Genomic DNA, 26436 nt, shown 5'->3' on the forward strand with positions numbered 1-26436 from the left:
GTGCATCTTGCCTAGCTGCTCAGCTTCTTTAGATCGGTTTCAGGACAACACAGCTTCCTTTGGGAGTGGTAGAGGCAAACAAAAACTCCATCACTAATAAAGGAATATCTCTCACTGTCCCTGAAGCCTTAGTCGAGTCTGTCCAGGAGTTTCAGATTGGATGTTAGCTAAAATTTCTTCTAATAAAGAGCCTTGCTGCAGTGGCACAGGCTGCCCGGGGAGGTGGTGCAGTCACCATCTCTGGAGGTGTTCCAGAACCGTGTGGATGTGGCACTGAGGGAAGTGATCAGTGGGCATGGTGGGGATGGGCTAATGGTTGGACCAGATGGTCTTAGTAGTCTTTTCCAACCTTACTGATTGTATGAGTCTTTGCCTTTTAGGATGCCCAAATCTCCTGAGCTCACTGACCTGCATGCATATGCTGCAGCTTAAGGGAAGATGCCGTACTGGCTATAGGAGTAGAATTTATGCTCTCCCCACCTCACCACCCATCTTACCTTAGAAACGAATGTGTCTGAGTGGTCCAGATGATGATTTACAGAGGTGGGCGAGGGTATAATTTCATGCATCTTGGAAGCTTTGCTCCCATTAACTCAAAAATCTGTCTGATGGCTCTATCACTGTTGGAGCAGAGTTCCCAAGGGCTCAGCCGTGCACAGTTGTGCTGGGAAGTCTGTGGCTCCATGTTGGGCCTGGGCTGAGACCATCGCTGTTCCTCGGGGCTGCCAGCAAGTCTTCCAGCTGCTATTTACTGTGGCCATAAAGGCTTGTGAAGCAGCGCCTTGGGAAAGTTGGTTGCTTGTATTGACTGTGCAGATGTGTGCAGGTGGTTTTACATTAGGCATTGCTACTTCTGCAATCAGTGCTGGGGATATTCTTCTGGATTCTGGTTTCTTCCTTTAACCGCTTTTCTCATCCTTTTTGCTTTTTTAAAATATCTGTGGTTTGTGGTCATAGGGAAAGGGTTTTTTTTTTTTTGTTTTGTTTTGTTTTAATTTGTCTTATAAACTAGGTATAGATATTAAAGTTGGTATTGTGAAAGAAGCTGAAAGTTGAGTGTAACGCTTTGATAGGGGCACACTGCTTTGCGAATGGAGAATGTGCAGCAGAAGATGATTGAAAAGGGAAATCTCCAACGCTCTGAGGGGAAAGGAAATGAACAGGAACTATTTGAGAGCTTCCATTTTATTAAATAAGGTCTTCGGTATTTTTCTCTTTTAAACTTCTTAAAGTCTTGAATTGTGTCCATGAAAGCAGGAGGAGGTAATGACTGAGGTCCCATTGTGTGCCTGAGAGATTTCCTTGGCAGGAGCAGCACTGTGATGGGGCTATCTTCTCCACTACATGTAACTCGATATTGGCCGCTTTCTCTAGCTTTGGGCTTCTTAGCTCTTTTGCCAGAGGGATTTTAATTTCCTTGGATTCAAAGTGTATTTTTTTGGTAATTTCATTTGTACTAATGTGGTTTAGGAACATTAATCCTAATGAATGTAAAGAATCAGTAACACTAACTAATCAGACCAGGTTCGGGAGAGCAGTGGTTCCTATGGTTTTACCAGAGCATTGAAATGCTTCTCTGTGATGTTCTTATTACACTAATCCAACACGCTCCTGTTTGCTTCTGCTGCTGCTCCTCATCCCCCAGACCTGCTGGTTCCATTTCTGCTTAATGCATCTCATCCCTGATCTTAAGCATTAGCATGCTTAACATGTTTCACTGGCAAAAACCCACGGTGGCTTGGTGCTGAGTTGTTTACTCTCCCGAATAGCTGATCCGTCACTTTGTTCTAGTCCTCGGTTATATCAAATTTGGAAGAAAACAATCAAACAAGCTTTTTGGAAAACAAGTTACACCTATTCATACCAAACAAACAACCAAACCAGAAGACCAGAAAATGCAGCCCTGCCTGAGAGTGATGGCTTTGCAGTGCAGTTCTCACCTGGCATGAGCAAAGGCCACCTTTGTGCCCACCTTGTGTGGGATGCTTTGGTGCAAAATGAAGAATCTCTTGCAGTTTTAAAGATGTAATCCTGGTACCGTGTGCTGTTTGTCTAACACTGGTACAAGCTGGCTGAGCTGCTTGATCTATTTAACTGCTGTGGAAATCAGTACATACCCAGCCAGAAAATGCATCCTTGCTTGCTGGCATGTTTCCTACATTTACATCAGTCTTTAAAAAGCAGAGACATATTGTAAGCTGCTCATCAGATCCCTGATGACCCAGTTTAGCAGATGTAGTGATTGGCTAATTGTTAAAGATGCCATTTTTGGTGGGTGAGAGGAAGAGCATCAGCCAGGCTTCTAGCGATGGAGAATTAGAATCAGCGGAGGTAAGAGCTCTTTAGAGGGAGTAACTAGATAAAGCTTAGATTAATTTGTCTGGAGAACAGAGAATTATACTAAAGATTTTATAAATTCAGTTTATAAAATGAAACTTGGTGTAATTTCCTTAGTAAAGATCAGTGTGGTGTAACAACTGTACAGCGTGGATGTAGCTCGGGCTCCATGCTATATGGCTGTAACCCCACACTACTTTGATTTTGATCAATTTTTGAAAAATATGTCCATGAAAAATGTCTACACTTCAAGTGTGGGGAGACCATAGCTAGTCTGTGTCCGTGTGACTGTACTTGGAATTGTGGCTTAGTGTGCTGGCTCTATGCAGCCCGAGGAGAGCAGGCAAAGCAAAGCCCAGGGTTGTGGTCTTGTGTTTTCCAAAAACTCTCCTCAGTCTGCAGACATCAAAGAGAGCTGTGCATGTGAAATAAAATCCTAGGTTTTGGGAACGTTGGGAAAAACTTGTGTAATCTCCGTGCCTTGCTCAACACACAGAAAGAGGAAAATTAGGTAAACGCTGCTACAGTGGCATGTAAAACAGTGTCTCTAGGCAAAGTGATGGGTCGGTAGGAGATGGAAAATCATAAAATTCAATGTTATAGAAAGGATAATAAAATTCAGCACTAACTAGATGGGTGATGCTGTTAGTAGAGGGAGCTGTGAGCTGTGTGATCGGTAAATATGCAGACACACCAGGGTTGGTTTTTTTTTCAAGCTCTTGGCATTAGAAATAGCAAGTAGAAGAACCAGAGCAACTGGTGCAGAACATGAAACTGGATATTATAGGGATAATATCAATCTGCAAGAATAGTAATCGTGACTTTAACATGTATTTGAGATTATGTGTGGTTCAGATAGGGTAGATGTAAAAGGTGATAGGCTGTATTGTATGCAGTAGACTGTAAAGAAGAAAAAAGAGTAATACTGATAACACAGGATCTGTTCCTGGTCAAAATTGCTGTGGGGAAGAATGGTAAAAGAGGTCCCAGGGGGAGCCCTGTGAGTCTGCTGAAATCTCTCCTAGGATTGGACTCGGATACAGACTCGAATCTGTGAAATGATATTATTCCCAGAACCATTATAGAGATAAATATTAGTACGAGAAACTTTAATTTCTCAGATATAGCTTGGAGAACAAATGCTGCTAATAATAATAGGGTTGAAAGATTTCTTCACTGTAGCATCATCTGTGGCTGAGACAGTGGATGTATCATAGCCAGTGCGACTGCTGCAGGAAAACAAACTGTTCAGGAGCCTCTATGTCCCCAGCTTGGGACTGGGTGATGGTGGTACAAACTTCAATACATGAAGTGACATCTTTAATGAGGTCAGTGTACTGGATTGAAAAGTGAGACACTCGAATGTAGAGCTGTGTGGTGGTGGGGATTTTACTTTCTTTTCTATTTGTCAGTGGTACTTTGGATGCATATTCCTTATGATACAAGTAAAGGAAGGAAAAGCTTGTATGTAAAAACTTCAGCTTAAGTGGAGCCATAATCATCATAGAAAGGATACTGGGTGTGAAAAGAGAGTTTACAAGAGACGTTTAAAAGAGAAGTTTTAAAGAGAAGTTCAAAAGAATCGGCAGAGCCTGCTCTGTCTTCGGAGTCAAGAAATGTGGGGATAAGGGGTAAAATGCCAAAAATTTGGCTGAATTAAACCTTGCAAATGTTACTAAGAAAATGGGTAACAGTTTCTGAAAATACAGCAAAAGAGAAAGAAGGATGTGGGGCCACTCAGTGTTGAGGACAAGACAGTTAAGGAAGGTAAATCTGTAGGATAAGATAGATAGATAAATTGATAGACACATCTAAGATATTTGTATATATATCTAGGATATATATATACATACCAGTAAAGGAGATAGGAACAAAAGCAAATGTTTTTCTGTTGTTGAAAGAGTTGATCGTGGGCACAGAGGATGAGTAGCGGGCGTGGAATTACTGTGGGAACAGCCATGTTAGAGACATGTCGTGGGCCCTAGTGCGTGTGGTCTGCTTGGGTAGCAATGCTACCTGATTCTGAAAGTGAGAGAACAAAGCTGCAGATCTAATGCAAGTTTTACTAATGCTATCAAATCAGGAGTGGTATCATTTGCTTGGAGAAAAGGAAGCGTCACAGCCCTTTTTATGGGGGATGACCTGAGTAAGTACAGACCTGTTGGTCCAGCCTCTTGTATGCAAAATCTGAAATGGAAATAGTAATTAAAGACTAGGACACTAATGAAGAATGGGATAAAATACAACACAAATTCATCAGAACATGGTTGTGCCAGGTCAACCTAGCTCTTTAAAGTAACAATTTGTTTTCTTAATAGGTTGACAGGTCCTGTTGTAGCACAGATCTACAGCATGATGGTGGTGCCACAGAGGAAGGCACTAACAAGGCGAAAAAAGGTGCAGTTTAGTGCTGGAACTGTGAAACGAATCAGCTGCGGACCATCTTATTCTGACTAATGTCTTTTTTATTCAAAAAAGAAGAGAAAAGATGAATGCAGGCTAGCTCAGGTGGAAGAAAAGGCTTCTAGAGATTGGGGAATAGAAAGCCTGTGGTGAGAAAAGACTGGAACAGCTGCTTGTTTAGAGGGGATACATCAGGGAGGTTAATTATAAGGGAAGGAGAAAATACGTTTAAGCCAGAGGACGGCATTGGCATAGGAACAAAAGACAAGCAGAAATTGTTCAGGAATAACTTTAAGCCTGAGATGAGCACAGCCCCCAGCTGCTGATGGGTGATGTCCTAGAGCAGCTCTTGCCCAGGGGAGCAAGCATAGCTGCAGAACCTGATTCCAAGATGTAGCCTGCTGAATGTTAGGAAGAGATGAGGTTATGTTATAATCTATACCTGTATAGTAACAGCTGAAGTGATTCCTTGTGTCAGAAGGTCTCTTCCAGCTTGAATATTGCTATGATTTTAGAATTTTTTGTCTGTGTAAGCATTTGCAGGAACAAGGCTTTGGTTTTACCACACTTACCTAACTTGTGTTACTGGAAATACGTGTACATAGCAAGTTATATGGTAATGTAGTTGGGCATTTATCTCTGAATAAAATTATGGAGTGCAGCCTTCTTATATTTGACTAATACTGTTGTTGCATGTCAACGTGCAGTGGTAGACCAGCTATATGGACAGTAGCTCATTTCTGGGCAGTAAAGTGTGGGTAGTCCTGCTGTGTCTGTACTGGCAGGTACAAGTTTAAGGCTGATTTGTGTAATTCAGTTTTCTCTGGGACATGGGGGATGTGATGCCTCACTGCTGCAGTGTCACCCAGGTCTCCTAACGTTGGTTAAGGCAAAGTTCTTAAATCTGCATTAACTTGAAAGCATTGCAGTTGTGTGTTTATCTGCTGTAGCTGAAGCAACCAAGAGGCTGGGTGATACTCCCTGCTCCCCCCCTCCCCTTGTTTTGTTGTGCCTGTTTGACAGTTATTTATAGATAGCAAGATATCTGCACTAGGATTTGGAAATGGTTTATTCCCTGGAGGCCTGGTTGAAAATAACAAAAATTGGATTGTGAAATAAATGTAAGGTTTTTAACTTAGTTAGGGATTTGCTTTTAAAACCTGGGGCAGTAATATGAAGTAGCAAAAACAAGATGTGGAAAAAGACTTTGGGTTTTTGTAAATTAATGCCTTTTCATAAACAGATGTTATTGGAGATACTAAATTGCCTGGATGCATAATAATGAGCTGTGCAAAAGAATGAGGGGCAGACACCTATTGAACATGTGGTTACAGGAAGGGGGAAGAAAGGAGAGCATTGGCTGCTGAGAGGAAAGCAGATCCAGTCTATGCCCTGTGGTGGGGCTTGCAGGTATGGCAGTGAAGGGAAGCCAAGCAATCTAAGTAATTAAAGGGGGGGCTTTAGTAAAGATAGGGGACAGACTCTTCAGCAGGGTCTGTTGGGGTAGAGCAAGGGAAGAGAGTTTAAAACTAAAGAAGGGGAGATTCTGTCTGGATGTAAGAAAAAGAATTCTTACAGTAAGGGCAGTGAGGCACTGGAAGAGGTCGCCCAGAGAGGTGGTGGATGCCCCATCCCTGGAGACACCCAAGGTCGGGTTGGAGGGGCTCTGAGCATCCTGATCTAGCTGTGGGTGAGCCTGTTCATTGCAGGGGAGGTGAACTAGATGGCCTTTAAGGACAACTTCCAGCTCAAGCAATTTTGTGATAATCTTCTGGAGGTGAGCTCCAGATAGTTGATCTGAGACAGGGGTCAGTCTCACAACTGGGCAAAGGCAGAAGATGGATATGTGTTTGGGCATCATCCTGCTGCAGCAAGGAGGTTTGGAAGCATAGCTGCTTTCCCGTTCATGGACAGTTAATTTCTCTGTTGTCTGTGCAAATCTTTAGATGGAAACAACAACTATAGAAGTGTTCTGTTGGTGGTGTTTAAGAAGTAGCAAATGGCACTCTTTATACTCCCAAATTTGGCCGGGAGTGGCCCTAGGAAAGCTGATGAGAGGTGGGTGGCAACTGTAATTGCTGCTCTTAGCTGTCCTTCTGCAAAGGGCCCCAGCAGAAAGGGTGTTGGGGGCAGAGGACACGCCAGGAACTGCCCTGATGGTGGAGAGGTCAGAGGCTGCGATTTGGGCACCCATCCCCACATTGTGAAGTGCCATGCATGCAAACTGTGCTAGGTAATATAACTTCTTGGGAGAAAAAAAAATCACAAAAAAAACCCAGAAATTAACTCTCTCTGAAGGGAAGGAATTTATTTGCAAGCCAAGGGCAGAGCTCAGACTTTCATTTCTTTTTTGTGTTTTGGTGTCTGAAGTAAAGTGAAGTAACCACAAGAATGCAGTAAGGGGGCAGAGAGAATGAGAGAAGGAAACCCAGCTCTCTTGGCTCTAAAGCTGATAAACTCTGAATGCTGTCGTGCAGAAATGGCTTTGAGAGCCATGGAAAGAGCAGGTAGGTAGTACCCAGCTGCACTATGTAGGAGCTGAAGATCAGAAGTGGTTAAAGAAAACAATCAAACGAAAAAAAAAACCCAGACTACAAACCACCACACAGTGTGCACTGGAAAGAGTAGAGGGGATTTGCAGAGCTTTCCTTCGTTTTGATCACTGTAGCATTTTCACTTTGGACGCCTCAGAGGGAGGTGGCTTCACCTGCTCAGAGGACAGCTGGAATTATGTGTAGGTTTGGGCTGCTGACCATTTGGTAGACTCAGGGCAGCAGCTCACGCTCTTTTCCGTGGGCGCTCATCCCCCGCCCGTGTGGTGTCTTCTAAGAATCACTGGTGGGCTCTCGGGTTTCCGTAACATGTCCGGCACAAGGGGCCGGGCTGGGTGAACCTGCTGGCCTTTTTTGTCAGAGCAATCCAACATCTGTCCCTGTCAGTTATCCCTCCCCGGGAACACGCCCGGGTCTTTGGAAAAGGTGCTGGGGAGGGGGACACTTCCAAAAACGGGCACAACAACTGGCTTTGCCCCATGGCCCCAGGGCAGCGCTGAAACCCCCGGGGGGAGCGGGACAGCTGACAGCGGGTGACCCGCTGGCCCTGGGGTCCCCTCGCCTGGCTCCCCCCTGGCAGCTGCCCGGCCCTGCTGTGGAGCGAGGGCGAGGCGTCAGCCGATACCCAGCCCGAAAGAGATCCCTTGGCGCGAGGCACCCAGGCGGCCGCTCTCCTCTGCCCCCCTCCGCAGCACCAAAGGGTTCTGCAACGCTAATCCCAGCACCTGTCCCTGCCTGGGGCGGCAAGGAGAGTTTGGGGTTGGGGGAGGAGCAGTCCCATATGTTTTTCGCTGTCCTGGATTGGGAGCGTTCCCTCTGACGCACCTAGAGCCCAGAACATATGCTCTCTTCAGATCCGAAATGCTGTCTGCTTCCTTCCATCCCCGGTGGCTGCAGCGAGGATCCTGCCTTCCCTGCTCCCCGGCAGCCACGCCACTTGCTGCCCGGGCACTGCAGGACGCCGCGCGGTCGAGGCTTCCAGGGCCATTCTCCGTACGGGATTTCTAATTTTAGGAGCCTCCGCTGCGTATGGTTGAGCGCTGCCTCGCTGGATCCCAGAAGAGAGGGGCTGAGCCGAGCCGAGCCAGGCAGCGCCTTTTTATTTTCAGCTGAGCCAGTGTCAACCTGAGTGGCCCCAGAGGCCTGAGCCAAGCACTGCGCAGGGCTGCCAGAGTCCTTCCCACCAGGCTGAGAGACGGAGGCTCGCGTCTGAAGCCTCCAGTCCCGCGTCCTCTTGGCCTTCACCTGGAGGATCTTTGGCTATGTATGGTGTGTATTGTATGGATTATCAATACCCAGTTGTCCAGGTAAGCGGGAGGAGAGCGGCATCTGTACGGCAGCGCGGTGCTTGCTCCTGGGGCACGCCGCAGCCTGTGCGCAGGTTGGGTAGGGCGCTGCTCAGCGCGTGCCAGGCCTCGGCTCCCCAGAGGCTCTGCCTTGAGCCTCCTTGCATGCGAGAGCTCCTGTTTGGCACTTCCGGACTGCGGTGTTTGAGACCTGTGTGCTTTGTTTTGCATTTTTGGCTTTTAAAATACTTTTTTTTTTTTTTTTTTATGGGGGGGGGGGGTGTGATTTGACAGCAATGTCATGCTCTGCCAACTGCTGTGTTGTCAAGTGCCTCGCTGCTTTGTCCAGGGCATGTGACTTGTGAGTGTGACTGCAGTCTGTCCCTCGGGGCTGGCAAGCCACCGGGAGCGGCTGCTCGCCCGCTTTCCTCCTCCCTCCCCTGAAACCACCAACAAAACCTTGAGCAAAGTCTTGTTTGTCATCTACCGTTCTTGGAGACCCAGCAAGGATCTGTAGGGCGACAGGAATGGGTGCAGCACTTTGCTCAAGCCTTGCTGGGGAGGGGGCTATATTTGGAGCACACGTGTGCGTTCCTGGCCCGTCCTGTGAAGTCTTGGAGAAGCCAGAGGCCGTGGGTCAGGCTCGAATGCTTTCGGAGCCAAGTGAAGGATGATGTTCTCTGTGCAGCCCTCGGCTATTCAGTGTCAGCATTCCTCGTCCTCAGAGGCCCCAAATTCATCCAGAAAATGTGAAAGGTAGACTACGAGGTGAAGATTATCTACCCTGAGATAGTTCAGATAGCTGCTAAAGAGTATTTTGTTAGGTTACCTTGTACCGCGGGTTTTGTTACGTACATGAATAGGCTCCACCACCAGAAGTGTGTCTTTTGGTTGTTAAGATTTGTTCCTGATAAATTGGTTCTTTGCACTTGAACCTTTTTTTTTCTCCCTCTGGCCTTGATCCAGCTGGCAGGTTTGCTCCATCTAAACTTGAGCCAGCACAGAAATGCAGGTAATGGGATGTTAAAATCGAAGGCTGTGCTTTCTTTCCACCCTAGCGGCACAGGGGAATTAGAGGCATAGCAAAAGAAAAAGTCCTGAAACTTACTGAAAGCAGAGTGGTTGTGGCTTTCTCTTCTCTCTCCATTTCTGTCACTTTGGAAGTGTTCATGTAAACCACTTGTGATCCAGCTGAAGGTTAGTTCCTTAGTTCTCTCTCCAGCGTGATCTCAGCAGCCTTGCTCCATCACCTGCTGCTTGAACGGTCTCATCCAACTCATTTCCTGATAGGGTGTGAATGATAGGAACTATGTCATCAGGTACATCTGAGGTGAGCACAGGTTGGATATTAGGGAAAATGTCTTCTCAGGAAGAGAAGAGCGGTGCTGCAGTGGCACAGGCTGCCCAGGGAGGTGGTGCAGTCACCGTGCCTGGAGGTGTTCCAGAACCGTGTGCATGTGGCACTGAGGAATGGTCGGTGGGCATGGTGGGGATGAGCTGGCGGTTGGACCAGGTGATCCTAGAGGTCTTTTCCAACCTTCATGATTCTGCGATGCTATAATGCCACTTCCACAGTATAGGAAAGAAGTTTCAGTGCGTGTGTGCCTATGATGCACAAACCCCCTTGAGAACCACAAGTATTGGCATCTAGATCTGTTCTAAATATGTGCTTTTTGAATAAATGCAGTAAGTAGGAAGGGATGATCTCATGGCGCCAAGCAGTATGTTCCTTGGGCTTCCAGTGCTTAGCTCTGCTTGTGCATTCTTGTTGCTTTCAGCGGTCTGTTCTGCAGTTGGGGTCCTTGGTTGCCTTTTATAGAGAGCATAAAAGGGTAGCTAAGCAGGGGCCCACCAAGCTTATTGTGCTTGACCGTCAGACGGTGCTTGAACCCCAGTCCTCAGGGGGAAGGGTGACTGGCACGGATCAACCAATTAATTTTATCTGCCTTATTCATTATTGGATGTTGCTTTGTTGGCTCCAGGGTGAGCCCAAGACAACAAAGACCTCAAGTGTTAACAAGTATCATGTTGTTCTCAGTGGTATTCTTGAAGCTCTTGAAACTCTGTGTTAGATGTTCAGTTCAGATGGGTTGGGGGCAGTCAGATCTCCTGTGGACCTGTGATTCTTGTTGCCTGAACTTATCCATTAGAAATCGGGTGTTTTCTTCTGCCAGACAGGAGCAAAGGTAGATAAACTTGAAGCAAGAGAGAGGAGATGCTTCAGACCGATGGGAATCCCTAGTCCTCTGGCACAGGCTCAGAGCAGTTGTACCAGCAGGGTGGCAGGAGGCAACGCAGGGCAGGGCACAGTGTTTGAGTAGGGACTTACCCATTCTCTCCTTTCTGCAAATGACTCTTCTGAGGCAGATATTTCCGAGAGTTCTTAAGGTGGAGGCCAGAATGGTTTAGAAAATGATGCTGTTTCACTGAGATGGGATGAATGTAGCATGCCTCTATGGCAGGTTGGATATTGGCAAAGATTTCTTCTCAGAAGGAGCAGTGCTGCAGTGGCACAGGCTGCCCAGGGACGTGGTGCAGTCATCATTCCTGGAGGTGTTCCAGAACTGTGTGGATGTGGCACTGAGGTTCTGTGGGTGTGGTGGGGATGGGCTGGCTGTTGGACCGGGTGATCTTAGAGGTCTTCTCCAACATTTATGATTCTGTGATTCTAAAGGTCCGTACTATATCCTTTGATCTGTGATAAGAAATTGCCACCCTGTGGCACAGTAGAAACTGGGTGAATGCGAAAGTTGAATTAAGTTTAAATGAATGGAGTCAATGCTGATTGATTTACAGAGAGCTGAAGACGAGATGCATGTAGCTAAAACTCAGAGCTTTGTCGTGGCGAAGGGATAAGGAGGTCACCGTGTTTTGACCCAGAATTGTGCTGTGGAATCTCAGGTTTGTAATAGAGGGGGAAAAAAAAATCCAAGACTTTCCCTAGTTGTGCAATATGGCCCGCAAACCTGTCGTGTCTTCAAAAGTGAGTTAGTGGAGAGGATGAAATAACTCAGGAGAACACGGACTCTGAGTCAGAGCCCCATGGGGCCGTGTGAGGCCTGGCTGCCTCCCAGAGGACCACACAGCAGGCTGCCCGCTGGGGCTCTCTGCATCTCAGCAGAGCAGTGAGGCAGCAGCTTGCTCGGGCTTTTCACAGCAAAGGAGGGAGTCGGGCTGCGAGGCTCCTGCTGCCCTTTGGCAGGAGAACAGGAGAAAGGGAGGGAGGAGGAGGAGGTGGGTTTGCAGCCATCAGATTGGGAAGCAGAATGGAGCAGCACAGCAACACGAGGCTGTGAAGAATCACCACTAGGTGTATATATCTAAGTGTAAATTATAAGAGGCTATGAATGCAAAGGAGAGCAAACGGGGATGAAAGGTGTTACTGCGCTGTCTTTTCTGCTAGAAAAGCCTGGGGAGCCCCTTGAGGGCCTGGGGTCAAGAAGAAGGGCAGCTCAGCTCAGCACTCTGCTCTGGCTGAGGAACCGTGCCCGGTGTCTGGGTAGCGCGTTGGGGAAATCTGGGTGTTTGGGGTCCGGCTGCACAGTGAGGCACCAGCAGAGGGTCCTTCCTGGGCTCCCTAGGGAAGGAATGCCGCCAGCCGCAGGCAGCTCAGGTGCGGAAGTAATGAGGGCCAGATGCTCACTGAAGATAAACGGGGAGGTGCGGAAAGGGGGAAATAAGCAAGCTGGGAAGGAGCCCGGCGCCCTCCGGTTTTTATCACGAACGAAACGCAGCTCCCGGCGCTGCTACTGCTTCCGGTTCAGCACCCGGGCCGCGCACCCCCTCCGCTCCCCTTTGTGCGGGGCTGACAGCTCAGCACCCCGCGCCGGGACGCGCCCCTCCGCCCCGCGGCGTCCGGCTGGGGGTAGCGCCGCTCCGCCAGGCGGGGGGCGGCCGGAGCTCCCGGAGCCGCGGAACCCCTCCGGAGCCGCGCCGGGCCGGGCGGGGCGAGGCGGGCGGGGCGGGGGTGGGCCCGGCTCGCATTAATTACCTTCGGCATTCGGGGGCGGTGCTTCCCGCAGCCATCTGGATGAGCCGGGGGGGGGCGGCGGGAGGAAGGGGGAAGAAAGGGAGGAACACGAGAGAAGAAAGGGAGGAAAAAGGGCTCGGGGGGCACCGCGCCGGCAAGGCAGTGCAGCGCAGGCACCCGCCGCCCGCCCGCCTCCTCGGGGCTGCTGCTTTTTTTTTTTTTCCTTGTTTTTTTTTTTTTTCCAACCCTCTCTTTCCCCCCCCCTCCCCCTCCCCTTTTTCCCCTTCTCCCTTCCCTTTCTCCTCCTCTGCTGCCGGGTTTCCCCCATTTTGGTTTATGGAGAAAAAGAAAATGGTAACTCAGGTAAGGCTGGCGGGTGGCTGCCGTGCCCGGCTTTGTCTCGGAGGCGAGAGGGCAGCGCGGGGCTCTGCCGGAGCCCGGGGGGTGGGGGGTGGGTGGGAGAGAGCCCCGGCGCTCCGCCGCTCACCTGGTGCGGGGGTCCCGCACTGCCCTCTAGGGAGAGCGGGGCTGCGGCCACCGGACCCGGGGAGCACAAAGGTGAGCGGCCCCCCCTAGAACCGAGAGCTGCCCGGCGGTCGAGGGGTGTGCATCGCCCGCTGCTCGCCTTGTAAGGCTGCTATGTGGTTTGGGATTTGGGTCGGTTTTTTTTTTTTTTTTAAAAAAAAAAAACTTGTTATTTTTGGCATGGCATCTGCAAGTCGCCTCCGGAGGGAGGGGGGCAAAGGGAGGAGGAGAGCGGCATCGCAGAGCTGGAATTCTTTAGAGTTGGGCATTATATAATGCCCCGCAGTGCCTTGCGGAGCTGGGAACCTTGGGGGGATATTCCTGAGGGGAGGCGGAGGGAAGGGCTCTCGCAAGGAACTTTTCTTCAGTTCGGTTTTTTTCTTCTTTCTTTCCTGCGGAGCTTTGCATTTTCCTACCCAGACGCACACTGTAGCCCTGGCTGCACTCGTTGTCCCCGGCTGTGTCCCCCTGTGCCAGCCCTGACCGAGCTCTGCATGTCCCACTGCACGGGGCCGAGCAATCTGCTGCAGGGAGGGACACCCTCTCTGACCCTTTCATCTCCCATCCCGCTTGCATTGTCAGGGGCTGAAAAATGGGTCTCCATCCTATGCAGTAAGGTATCTCCCAAGCCCCACCTCTGCTCCTGCTGTTTCGTCCCATCCATTACTGATTCCTTTATATCTGGACCGAGGCTTTCTGTTTTAAGACTGAAGAGCTCTGCAGAAATCTCCGGAGGCACTCTGAACCTATGTTTAGTTCCGTGAGTGATGCAGAAAAGCTGTCTCTTTGCAGGCGGGGTCCGTTTGTGTGTGGCTGCATGCTCGGGCTATGCCAGGCTGGATGGAAGGGGATGCCTGTGGGCACGCTCTGGAGTTGCTATGCACAGCTGTATATACAGGGTGCTCCCTGCCACCACCGTTATGCAGTGCGGGATGGCGCTGAGTGCGTGCGGTCAGTGTGTGCCTGGGAGCTGGCACCCCAAAGCTGCCTGATACGGAAAAAGAGGTGCTGGGGAGGATGGGGTGCTGCTGGAGCACTAGGTGAAATGGGAGGGCACAAATTCACCTAGAGGTTTGGGATGTGGTTGGGCTAGATGACCTCAGTGGTCTTTTCCTACTGTAATGGTTCTTAGATACCCTTGTGGACCACACATTGTTCGCGTTGCTTGACCTTGCATTATAGCTGTCTTAAGAGCATGCAGTACCCAGGCTAGGATTGCAGGGTTTGCACCGCATAGTGATGCACTGATGTTGAGGGAGATGCACGTGTGAGAAAACCCCATCAGTAAGGGAGGAGAGCTTGGGCTTCCCCTGGCTGGGGCTCTGGGGATGATGATGATGCTCACTTAGATGAGCACCGCAGTGCTGGGCTGCATGGGGGACCGTGGCATCTCCAGGGCGATGTCCCCATCCACAGCTTGCTGCAGTGGCGTGGCCTCATTCACAGCTTGTGAACTTGCTTCCTTGGGGCTCCATTTAGCTTATGAAAAGTCCACGCTGCTGGTGCCTGAAGCTGCTGAATGAATTCGGCATTGCTGTAGCAGTGCCTTGCTCTGCTTGGTTCCATCTCCAGACGCCGCTGTCTGCCTTGTCTGTTGCTTTTTAGGGAGCAGCTTGCCCGTTTCCTTTGGAAATGTGGGAGATGAGCTCCTGTATAGGCACGAGGGGATGGTGAGACAAAGTAGATGGTAGTGTGTGGGGTGAGGAGAATGGAAATAGCGATAGATGGGAGGTGCTGGAAGGGAAAAAGAGGAAACCTAAATAGCTAATGAGAGCAAGAGCTCAGATTCATTAACAGAAAGCGCCCTTCTCTGATCCCCCCCCTTAATCCTAAATCGGTGAAAATGAGTGTTAAACGGAGCCCAGTACAACATGTGCTAATTGCAGATGAAAGAGAAACTCTTGGGTGGATGGGAATTCCACGTTTAAGGGCTTTTTCTCCTTGTGGTGCATGGCGAGGCTGCTGGCTTGCGCGGAGCACAAAGCCCTCCCTTTCTTGGACAGCCCAGTGCCGTGCTGGCGTTTTCCTCCGAATCTGTTTCCCATCAGAGCTGGGAGAGGGGGAAGGTGTTGAGCATCTCAGGGGGCGGGAGGGGAGCTCTGCCTCTGTCGGGAGTCCCGCAGCCCATGTGGCAGCGCTGCGCGCAGGGCCGTGTGCCTTTGTAATGAATCACCCCGCCATTGTCTGCTCCCCTCCCTTCTGCCGCGATGGAGCTTTCACCTGGGCTGCTGCCTGCGCGCGGGCCTTCTTCCAAGCTGGGAAGAGGAGGAGGAGGAGGAAGGGCTACTCGCCGTAATTAAAGCCAGAGCAGGGCAAGCTGCTATTTTCAGCCTGCAGCACCCCGGTTTCCCTCCTTCTCCTCCTTGAGTGGCTGCCTTTTGATGTGGGTGTAGGCAGGAACATCTGAAGGTCCCCTTTTGTGAGGTTGTGGGATCACTGGGCTCCATTTTGCGGCACCATCCGAGGTGCCTTCGCTGCTGGCGTGCCCCCTCCTGTCCCCCAGCACCCCTCAGCGGCTGCAGCCAGAGCCGTTTATCTTGGCACGTGTTTCGCTCGCTGTGCTCTGCCCAGGGCTCAGGGAGGTGATGGCGTTTGTGGCTTTGAGACTAATTTATGTCCTTGTTAAAACGAACCAGAGAGCAGCCTCATTTTTTCCAGAGGTTTTCATCCCTTCCCCCTTCCATAACCCTTTCCCTCCCAGACCCCGTGTGCAGCTGGAGACAACCTTGCACGGCCCAAAGTTGCTCACTCAGCCAATGATTTAAAAAAAAAAAAAAAAAAAAGGAAAAAAAAAAAAAGGCAGAGCTCCATAAATGGAGATCTTATTTAAATCAGAGCGGCAGCTGACTCATTAAAGGCCTCTCTGTCTCCTTTTCTTTACTCTGCCTCGTTCTCTTCCCCTATCTCTCCCTACCTCCCGTTACAGCAGTCTGTGCTCATGCTGGGCTCAGGCAGTGGGGGTGGATTTGGGGACCAGAGGCGATGCCCATCATGACGGCCACCTTGCAAACGTGCAAAGCATCCTGTTGTAGGAGAGCATCCTCCTTTGTTTGAACTGTCTGCAGGGGAGCCTGAGTGCCTCTCCTCCTGTCCCCGTATCGCTGCTTTGGGATCTCCTTCCCTCTGGCAAGCTGGATGCTCCAGCATCTCTTCCTTCCCCCTTCCCCCACCCTTCCCCCCGAAAAAGGGGGGTGGTGGTGAAGAAAGAGCTTTTTCCATGCATTGAGGGATTCTCTAGGGAGCTACCGCTATTCCCCAGCCCTTTTCCTTGCTTGGAGGATGGCAGCCCCCTCTCCCTCAGCTTATTTGCTATTTGCTCCTTGGTTTGGTGTCCCCCCCCTGCATGAGCTGTCTGAAGGGGATTGCTCTTGTATCCCACGGCCTCATGCTCTTTTTCTTTCATTGCCGTTCTGAACGTGGTGCTTGTTTATGCGTTACCTGACTTTCTGCCTCTGTGTACCCCCTAGTTCTTGCCTCCCTTCTGCTGTTTGTCGTAGGACCTCGGTTTAGCGCTGCGGGCACCATGTCAGCAGCAGAGGTTTGTGTGAGAGGAGTCCTGGCCAGGCCCTTTTCCAGGAGAATCTCCCCCGGAGATTGAAGGATGGACCTGCAGCTCGCTTGCCCTGATGTAAGGACTTGTTTGTTTGATGTGGGCCTATGGATTGTGTCTGTAATTGTTGGGATACATAGGAATTTAACTGCTGGTTAAGAAAGGCTTATTCTTAAGGGCTTTTTCCCCTTTATCACCTTTACCGAGCGCTTTCAGATGTGCTGGTGTAAAAGCAAACTCACGGGGCAGCCTCGGGATGGCAGAAGTCGCATGTAGCATTGCCTAGGAGGGATGGCAATGCAAAGGGAACCTGATACGGCGGTGCCATTTCCTTAAGTCCCTGTCTTAGAAAAAACCCCACTGCTCTGCAGCGCGTTTCTTCTGCAAGTGGCTGGGAAGCTGATCCCACATATCTGGGAGCTGGGACAGGAGGGGGCATGGGTTTGCCTCAGTGCACGCCTTCCTACTCGGGTGAAGAGCTATGTAATGTGAAATGCTGTTTTATTGCTATCTTAGGAACTGATAATTTGTGAAGTATCTAGATTGGTGCAGAAGGTTGTAGCGAGCTACCCAAAATATCCTCAGTTGGAGGCTGAGAAGGAAGGAGCCCTTAATATCAGTAATGCCTTTCACTGCAAGTTGTTCATTTATGATGGCTCCAGTGCATTTAATTAGTATTGACCATCATTTTACTATAATATTCCCTCCATTACCAGTGCAGAGAGGGTTGGGGGGGAGAGGTGATCTTTATTTTATTATTATTATTGTTTGTTTTTCATTATTTTCTGGTTCTTGGCTTATTAACTGCTTCAGGTAAAATGCCTGACCTATTTCCCTCCTAGCTGCAAAGTCAAAGAATTCACTAAAGGGCATTCCTCTAAATACTCGTGAGGAAGTGGTTATTTTGCCTCAGTGTGGTCTTGAATAACACTTGAAGGGATGTAGTCAGGTCTTCTTCCTGGAATCTGAGTAGAAGGATGTTAACATTCCTCCCAAAAGCATTTTAGTTTGCTACTGCGGAGTCCTTTGTGATGCTGTGCCATGCAGGATGGTTTTTGCAGTGGATAGGCTGCTTTTGTAGGGTTCCCAGAAGCGAAAGCAATTAATGATCGAGTGAAAGCCATGTAAAAGTAGTGTGCTTCGCATATAGAAAAGAAAATGGGACAAATGCGGGGTCTGTTCAACAGCGTGATTTGTTTAAAATATCTGATGGATTTATTTATATTGCTTTGCAAAACTGTCTGTTGATACGATTCAGCAACATTATTCATTAACTGAATTGAGAGTATCGAGATGGTAATGGGAAGGCACTTCAGTTCTAGGGCATTTCCATATTTTAAGTTGGGAAGGAAACCTTTGTTTGCTCTCTGTATTTCTGTGTCTATTTCTGATGGTCTTTAATCACATGAGTGCCTGCTATTTTTTTCCACAAAAAAAAAAAGGAAAGAAAAACCAGACAGCCATCCTTCCATCCCCCCAGCTCCAGTCCATGTGGCACCACGGTGACCTCTGCCAGTATCAGTAGCAGGGTTGGCTGTTCCAGATGCATCCCACAGACCTCTGCCACTTACCCTGAATGTGTAATTAGCTGTCGTTTTCTGCACAGACTGGCTTGATGTGTGTTTGCCAGTTGGTTTTATAGATTTGCTGACAGCAGAGGAATGGTGACTTTTTGCAGTGTTAGGCATGCACAAATAGACATGTTTTTTCTTCTCTTCCATCCTTATGTGACCCTGGCATGAACGGCTAAGGTGAGATGGATCTTCTCACTCATTCCTCATGAGCTCCAGTCAATAGCTTGTCCCATCCAAGTCTATCCTTTCCTGCTCCTACTGCAGTCAAACTTGTCTCATATCTTTCTTCCCGAATAACTGTATATCCTCTCGATTCTCAGGCTCCTAGTCCCAATTTACTTTTCTTCTTCTACATCTCTAGATTATTATTTGTTTGTATTTGGAGTGGGTAACTGCTGTGTGATGCTACGTGGTCCCAACAAAGGGGACAGTTGAAAGTACAGGAGACGGGTCATCCTTCTGCTGTTGTTGGTCTCCAGACATCTGGCATGGCCTGCATCTCCTGTAAGCTGTGGACGAGGCCTGAACTAGAGCATGAAATCACAGAAAATGAGACATGAGTGGCACTGCCAGTAGTCCTCAGGAGCGTTCCTATTTCCTGATATGACTGATGGCATATAAAGCATTGCTGTGGAGGGCTTGAGCAGCCTGCCTTAAAACATTTGTGGTGCTGTTGCCTACCCTGACAGTCCACGTCCCTTGTTTTCCATGCGTTACTAAATCTTTCCTAATATTTCAGATTGAACTTTGTCCACGTTTGTTCTTTCCATGATAAATGCAAAGAACAGATTTGTTCTTCCCTTTGCTACAGACTGTGTATGCTGGATTATTTTTTTAAGTAATTTTAACCTTTTTTTTGGACCATTGTGTATAGCTTTGCTAGCAAACTAGCTTAATAGAATGTAAGAGATAAGCAAAACCAAATGTTAGTGACCCCCAAATAAAAATGGAGACAGCACGAGTAAGGGTTTGGATGTTTTTTCAGAACTGTGAACAACTGAAAGCAGGGTCTTGTAATGGGAAGTATCAGCAGCCTTAATAGTAGGTGGCACTACCAGCTCTGCCTGTAATGGAGACTTTCTCCCAGAGTAGTCAGTTTGTAAATGCCAAAGTGGAACTGCAGTCTGAGTATCCTGTAATCTCAGGGTGCAAGGAGACACCAAAAATGTCCAAGTAATTGCAAAGGTAATCTTTTAGCAGGCTCTGAAGCCTGCCCTTGGGTTGGGAGGCTGGGCTACTGTTAAAGCCCTCTCCTCCTGTTATCCTGCTTAAAATTCAGTCTGCACTCCTGGTCCTGGGGAGTTCAGGCTTTCTACGTGCTTTGTAAGTCCTGATCTCACTGAGCTATCTGACTTGGAGGGCATTTTTGACTTTCACATAACTGCTTTTGATTAACTAAGATTTAGATAATCAGAGTTTGCCCTATATGGTGCAGAGACCATTGTTCACCTATCGGGTCTTGCTGAGGCCCCGTATACGAAGCCTGCATTCTCCTTCCAGTCCTAATAGCAAAATCTGCTTCAAATTACTTAGAGACCAATTTAAAAATGCCTCGGAGAGGAGGTCTGATTTCTTGGATAGTGCTAGTCCTCCTTTGTTTCATGTACCCTCAATGAATAGCAAAACCCTTAATTTGATTTGTTGTTCTTTGTAGCCCTTCTTATTTTTGCTATTGTTCAGTATGGCGTATAAAAGGGGGTTATCAAAACTGAATGATTATGCAGAGGACTCAGGAATATTAGGGAGCAGAAGTAAGAAAGGCTTTTGTTTTCCAACTTGTGTCCTTTCCAGCTCTGTAAAATGTAATTTAGATAAATAGGGCAGCAGGGGAAAGGATTTCAGAATTTCAATAGGAAGCGTTCTAAATCTGTGCTATCCTGTAGAGGATCCTTCCAGCCTGAATCAGAAGATAGAGGAAAAGCATGGAAATTTGGTGAAATCAGTAAATCAGACTTTTTGCAGCTGTTGGTTGGACTGTAAGGCATTGTGGTACGTCAGCTTTGCTCAGTGTTCAAATATGTTGTACACGTTAGTTTGCTCTGTTTCCCTTGCCTTTCTCTGTGTGCATGATGAAACTGTTAAATTTGGTTACAGAATTGGTATGCAAAACCATTCTCAGGTTTACATCTCACCTCATTGTAGGATGAAGCTCTCTGCTGTCTTAAAGCAGCACAAAAAGGAGAAAAAATACTTCTAGGAATCCCTCTTAGATACATCTGGCTTTGAGACTTGCGTTTTGGTGGTGGGGTTGGGTGAACTTAGACCTTTGCAATGGAGCTGAAAGGATACGGCGTGGAGGGAAATGGGAATGCCAGAGGCTTTGGGGTGAGCCTGGTGTGCTTCTTTGCTCCAGGTGACCATACAGGACCAGGCTCTGAGTGAGTATGTGGTAAAAGCGGCTGATCAAGTGTCTGAAGAGTAACGTGTGCTTGGTGCTGTGCTTACCATGGGATGCCATCTTTGGGAATTCCAAAAAATGCCGTTTCACGATTAGTTCAGTCTTACACTTGACTGAAAGTGTCTGTGTCTACGGTCCCCATGGCTCATTGCCATGTGGCAATGCTGCTGCTCCTCAACTGCTATTATTTTACTTTCTCATTTGGTTGTGCTAGGAATGGTTCTCAGCTGGATCACTGTCCCCGAGACCGTCGGTACCAGCATGACTGTGATGCAGAATGCAGTCAAGGGGATTGCAGGCCTTGGTGGCACAAAGAGTTCGGGTCATCCAAGGCCTTCTGTCAGCCTGCATCCTAAGAAGTAATTTTTGAAGGGACTCTATAAGTCCCTCCAAAGCTGCTGTTGGTTAACGTACTGGAAGGGATGTGAGAAGAAGTTAACTGGTGGGAACTTAGGTGGGAAAAAAAAACGTTGCTGCTGATGTCTTGATGCACTGTCAGAAAGTGAGAGATGAACTTAAATAAATCATGTTACATCAGATTAAGGATCTCTCAGCTGTGTTTTCCATCAACTCTGAAACTGTAGCTTTAGGCAGCCTGGTAGCAGCTTTGGCCACGATGAGGGTCCCCCAAAATCAGCCCTCTGTGAGGAGGCAGCAGAGCAGTGATGTAACTGTCCCTCTCAGCTTTTGGCTCAAATGTGCTTTCTCAGGATTTTTTTTTTTTTTTTTTTTGCTGTTAACGATACTCTTAATTAGTTCTGACAGTGAGCTGCAGGAGTTGCAGTGAGTGTGGTACAGAAACAAGGAGAGAGCTGAGCTGGGGGCTGCGGGCTGCAGCTCGCCGGGGAGAAGGCATGCCAGGCCCATTCCCATTCCATCAGATAGAAGCCATGAGGCCTGTCTGCTGCATAAAGCACAACCGGAAAGCCAGAGAGAGAGAGACTGAAGCTCTGAGCTGCTTGATGTGTCACGTGAAGGGGAAGGACAGCTGGAGCTGACTAATGGTAATTTCTTAAAATCTTGGAGGAGCACGAGGGAAGATAAAATTCACTCTTCTAGGTAGGCTATCAAGGAGTGGAGTGTTTTCTGAAGTGCAGTAGGGCTCTAGGTTGGCTGTGAGACTCAGTACATTGCCATACAGTTGTTCTGAGATGCTGTCTAACATCAGTCTTGGAGAAAGTAAGTCGGTGGCAGAAAGGAACCTCCTGTGATTGACATGCAGAGCATGCTGGGCCTCCTGGCTCACACTGCCAAAGTGTGAGCGTGTGGCTGGGCTGCCTGCAGCCGTGCAGCTGAAGTGGTTTAGGAGTTGCCATTAACCACATCTGATCCACCTTCCTGAGTCCATTGTTTCCTGCTGTGATGGCAGCAATGTCCAGCAGAAGCAGAGCACAAAGCAATGCAGTTGCTGATGCTGTTCCCTCAGTGGTCACCAAAAATTGATTACAGCCGTAATGTGAAAGTAGTCCTGGTGACACTGTAGTAGGGAATTCTGGGGTTCTGGAAAGGCTTTACACCCCAGGCATGCTAGGGGAAGTGCTAACACTGATAGGTTGTCATCACATGTTCATCTTAAATGATTTTTGGAGTATTGTTCTCTTGAATAAACACTGTTGTTTAATTTCTGGATTTGAAGGAGTTTTTTCATGTGTACTGGCCTGCCTGTTAAATGTCCTAGTGTGTTTTGGAGATGCAGGAAAGCAAAGGACTTCATAGAACAATACACTGGCTGCTATAGGTATTAATGACACTGTCACTGGCCACTTTTGAACATCAGCTCTCACTGAAAATTTAGTAGCAGACAAATGAGCTTTACCAGCCTGGTTACGCGGAGCTGGAGAGGATCTTGCAGAACAGCAGTGTGAATTGGAGCAGTGATCTGTTCAGCACCTGGCTAGGCCTGCAAGTTGTCAGCGTTGCCTACCTGTCACTTCCAGCAAAACAGAGAAGCTCAGACAAGATAAAGTTAAAACCAAGTGCTGAGAGTTGTTCTGGAGAAACTGAAGAATGTTTCTGAAGTTTGGCAGTGATGGAGTATGTCCACGGGCTGTGCTGGCCCAGCTGGGGAATGACTGCGTGGAGCCCATCCAGCCAGCTGGGTCTCCAGCTCCCGAGGAAGGAGTGTGTTTGGTCACTCTGTTTTGAAGGAACGTGTTTGTGGGGCATAGCAACTGCCTGCCCCTATGCCACACAGTGCTTTCATACCAGCAAGAACAATTCCAGTTCCTGACGTTCTCGTTGCTTTGGCTTAGAACTTTTACATCTTGAAAGAAATGGTTCACTTTAGCTTATTTCTTGCTTTCAGTTAATTGTCCTCCTTCTGAAGCGAAGAGGATTATCATCTTGATCACTTATGCACTCGTGCTCCAGGATCTCCTTCCTCCTTGCTCTCAGTTACAAAATTAAGTGTTTTACATCTCATCTCTTAAAGGAGGAGGTTGCACCTTTGAAAGTTGTTGGCAGAGCCGGCTGAAATCTTGTGATGTTTTAGGTCAGCTGTCAGTGATAGTAACCTGATCTATGGCAAATCTCTCCCTCCCTCTCCCCAGGGTGCCTGCTCTGCCATTTGCGTGCCATTAGGGCTGATATGATCCAAATTAAATTCTTCATCTGTTTACATTTATTTTCTGAGTCATGAGAGGTCCTTGGGAGCAATGGGATTAAATGTTGTTTTCCTTCCTCACGTTCTTCTTTTTGTATTTTAATGAACTTTATCTTTTTTATCTTTTCTTGCCTGGGTTAGATGCCTTCTTTCCACCTTAGTGTGCTGGTACATGGCCCATCACGGGAGTAATCCACAGCTGCACTGTCAGCAGAGGAGCTCTCATTATTTTGATGTCTGCTGCAAAATGGTGGCTCCTGCTCTAAACTACTCAGTGAGGTAATTGCTTAGCTTCCAGTTTATTTTGCTTACATTGTGCGTGAGGTCCCTTAATAGGGTAGAAAAGCAAAAGGTGTTTTTTCAGGGCCAGGCTGGGTCTGGCTTCTTACTGGATCCTTTTTCAGTTTCAGTGATACAGAGGCCAGTTGTGGTGGTGATTGGGAGCAGGATTGTAAAATCCTGGCACTCACTGCTGGCGAAGCAGCAGGATTGTTGTCACTCTCTGGACTACACTGCTGTGATTGCTATTTTATATTTTTAATATAAACAGCATCTTTTTGGTGGTGCTGCTGCTGGTATTCCAGGAGCTGTGATCCAGAAGGCATGGAGGGAGGCAGCAAGTGATTGATCTGACGGCTTCTTGAAATACTATCTGCAGAGAAGTTTTGCCATTTGACAGCTCAGTACTTCGTTTTGAAGCCAATTTCTGCAGGAGCGTAGGGTGACGAGAGAGAATTTCATGAATATGAAGCTGGCTTTCCTGAGCAGGCTTGCGCAGCTGTTGGGTGCTGCCTTGGTCAAGGGGAAAAAGCCCACATGGAAGTAGCATGAGGCTCTGCCGTGCAGTGGAAAGCTTAATGATATCCATTAAGGCTGTTTCTGTGTGCAGTTAAAACCCAGTGGTGACCTTCAAAGCAATGGAAGCACGTCCCTAGAAAGGAGAGCGCCTGGTGCAGGTCACTTGTGGGCTATGGCAGCCCAGCCTTGTCCCTTACTCAAGTAAACCCTTTGGCTGCTCCTTGTGAGTGTGTCTTCTTGGCTTCCCTTTCACAGAGTGATTAAAGTTGGAAAAGTCCTCTAAGATCACCCAGTCCAACCATCAGCCCATCCCCACCATGCCCACTGCCCACATCCCTCAGTGCCACGTCCACGCAGTTCTGGAACACCTCCAGGGATGGTGACTGCACCACCTCCCTGGGCAGCCTGTGCCACTGCAGCACCACTCTTCCTGGGAAGAAGTTTTTCTTAATATCCAACGTTTGTACAAGGTGGGCTTAATTAATCTTTCTGGAGCTTCCCCACCTGTTATGTGATCATTCAATGTTGTATGTCTTGTGAATCTGGGAAAGGAAGCTCTGGAGGCTGGCATGGGAGTCCAGTTCTGAGCATGGCCATTTGTTTTGTTTGGAATCTTATGTAATGTCAGAGCCCCAAGCGTCTTATATGGAATTTTGATTTCCTTCAAAACTTGTGTTTCTCCCTGAACTTTTTTCTTGAAGTTTCTTTATGGACATGATTTAAAAAAAAAAAAAAACAAAAAACCAAGCTTCTATCACTGTGCTAGTCAAAATAGCCCCCCTTAACGTGAATGACATGCAGATGACAGCTGATTAAATAAAAGCTTTTTCTGCTGTGTCCTAAACCTGTTTTCTAGCCAATTTTCTTCATTCCAGTGATGGCAAAGTTCTGTGCATCTGTTAGCATCCTGCAGAGAGCCAAGCAGAGCTGCTAGTGACCGAGAAACACCAGCGTGACTGCGCCGCTTAAATGAAGGAGAGGAGCTGTGGGGAAAGAGATGGGCTTTCACACTTCTTTGCTCCACCAGGCACTGAGATGCCAGGTTTAGTGATTTTATTTTTGTTGCACTCTCGAGGTGTACTATGGGGCATAAAGTGAATTCTCCCAGCGTGTGATCGCTGCACCCCAGAGCCAGCAGCCCCGTGAGAGGTGGAAGCACACCTTGTTGGAAAGTGGAGCACCTTTTTACCTTTTTGTGTTATTTAGTGTGTTTGGACAGTAATGGGAGCTGTGCTCGTGAATATTTGAGGTGTTCAGGTGCCTTTTGAGGGCTGGAGAGAGGGGACGTGGTCGGGGCAGAGCAGGGAGCAGCCGTTGCCCTGCATGTTTGTGTCCTCTCTCTTATTCTAATAGACTTCTCATCAGGATAGATGTGCTCTGAAATATTTATTGCCCTGTTTAAATATTCATTGCTGCAAAGGCAGCGCAGCCGGATGGCAGCAGCAGAGCCTCAAGGGACAGGGACTGCAGCAGTCCTCGGCATTTCCTCTTGGTAATATGAGAAAAATATATATATTAAAAAAAGAACAAACAAAAAACTGGGCATTCCCCCTCTGCCACAGATTGACAGAAGCAGCCAGGCATGCATCTCCGCTGTTTTCTCTCCATGCCAAAGACTTGCTCCTTGGCTTGGGTGCAGGGTGCTGCTCCTGGCTGCCAGATACTGATGCTCTTCTCCAAGCCTACATCCTGGGGCTTTCTGCATCCTGGTGCTATGGGTAGGAGGGAGCCGGCTGGCAAGACAGATTCCGGTCCGATGTAGTCTCTTCTCTGCTCTTCTGGAGGTGCAAGCTGGCAGACACTGCTGTAGAGGTAGAGATTGCTGAGGACCTCCAAGGGGTGAATGTCATGGGAATGTGCATAGTGACACACTAATGGAGCTGCAGGTGCTGGCGGGCATGTCATCAAAATGAGAAGCTCTTCTATCAATTCAGCTTGTAAGTCTATCGATTCAGCTTCAGTAATATATAGCAGCTTAAAAGTGTGGCTGCCAGTAAGAAGCAACAGTTTAATCAGAATATTCGTTGCCTTTCTGCTGTTAAACCAAATGCTCAAGGCATTGCTACGCTGGTGAGGCGCAGGTGGGCCATGTGCAGGAGAAGCCTGAGCTGGTTGCTGGCTGCAACAGGAATTCGGTAAACACACCTTAGCTGAAAGGCCTGGGGGAAAGAGGCTTTGTGAGGGCTTAGAAGCAAAGGGGTCCTCGTTCCTGAGATACCTGACATGCGTGGTGTGTAAATAAACACCTATTATGCTAGCTTACACTGGGACGTTGTAGAAGTTAAGCATAAGCAAAGCAGGTTTTGGCAATAATATGTTACATGTCGGCAGAACCTCTTGTTCTGGGATAAAGCAGCTTTCAGGTGCGTTCCAACCGCAGTTAATGTGGCGTATCCGCGGGCTGTGCAGGAAGAATGGTCCCCCGCCTGCCCGCCCCGGCC

At 48.3% G+C, this 26436-nt stretch overlaps 1 protein-coding gene across 18 annotated transcripts in view; it reads left to right on the forward strand.

Annotated features, from left to right (window-relative positions):
• The window catches only part of RBFOX2 (RNA binding fox-1 homolog 2), a 162737-nt gene that overhangs the window by 69644 nt on the left and 66657 nt on the right, over positions 1-26436 (forward strand). The window contains exons 1-2 of one of the 18 annotated variants that reach the window (XM_090143003.1): positions 12608-12911; positions 16571-16701. The exons of 7 other annotated variants lie outside the window; for them this stretch is intronic. In XM_090143003.1, coding sequence (XP_089999129.1) covers positions 16675-16701 — 27 coding nt within the window. In that variant the 5' untranslated portion in view covers positions 12608-12911; positions 16571-16674. Of the gene's footprint in view, positions 1-1474; positions 2332-7631; positions 8600-12604; positions 12912-15856; positions 16702-26436 lie in introns of those variants that run through there. 10 more of the 18 variants (XM_090142983.1, XM_090142991.1, XM_090142955.1 and 7 more) reach the window with 10 other exon arrangements.

Source organism: Phasianus colchicus, chromosome 1 (assembly GCF_987193195.1).
Source record: "Phasianus colchicus chromosome 1, bPhaCol1.hap1.1, whole genome shotgun sequence".
In the NCBI taxonomy this organism is placed as follows: domain Eukaryota; kingdom Metazoa; phylum Chordata; class Aves; order Galliformes; family Phasianidae; genus Phasianus; species Phasianus colchicus.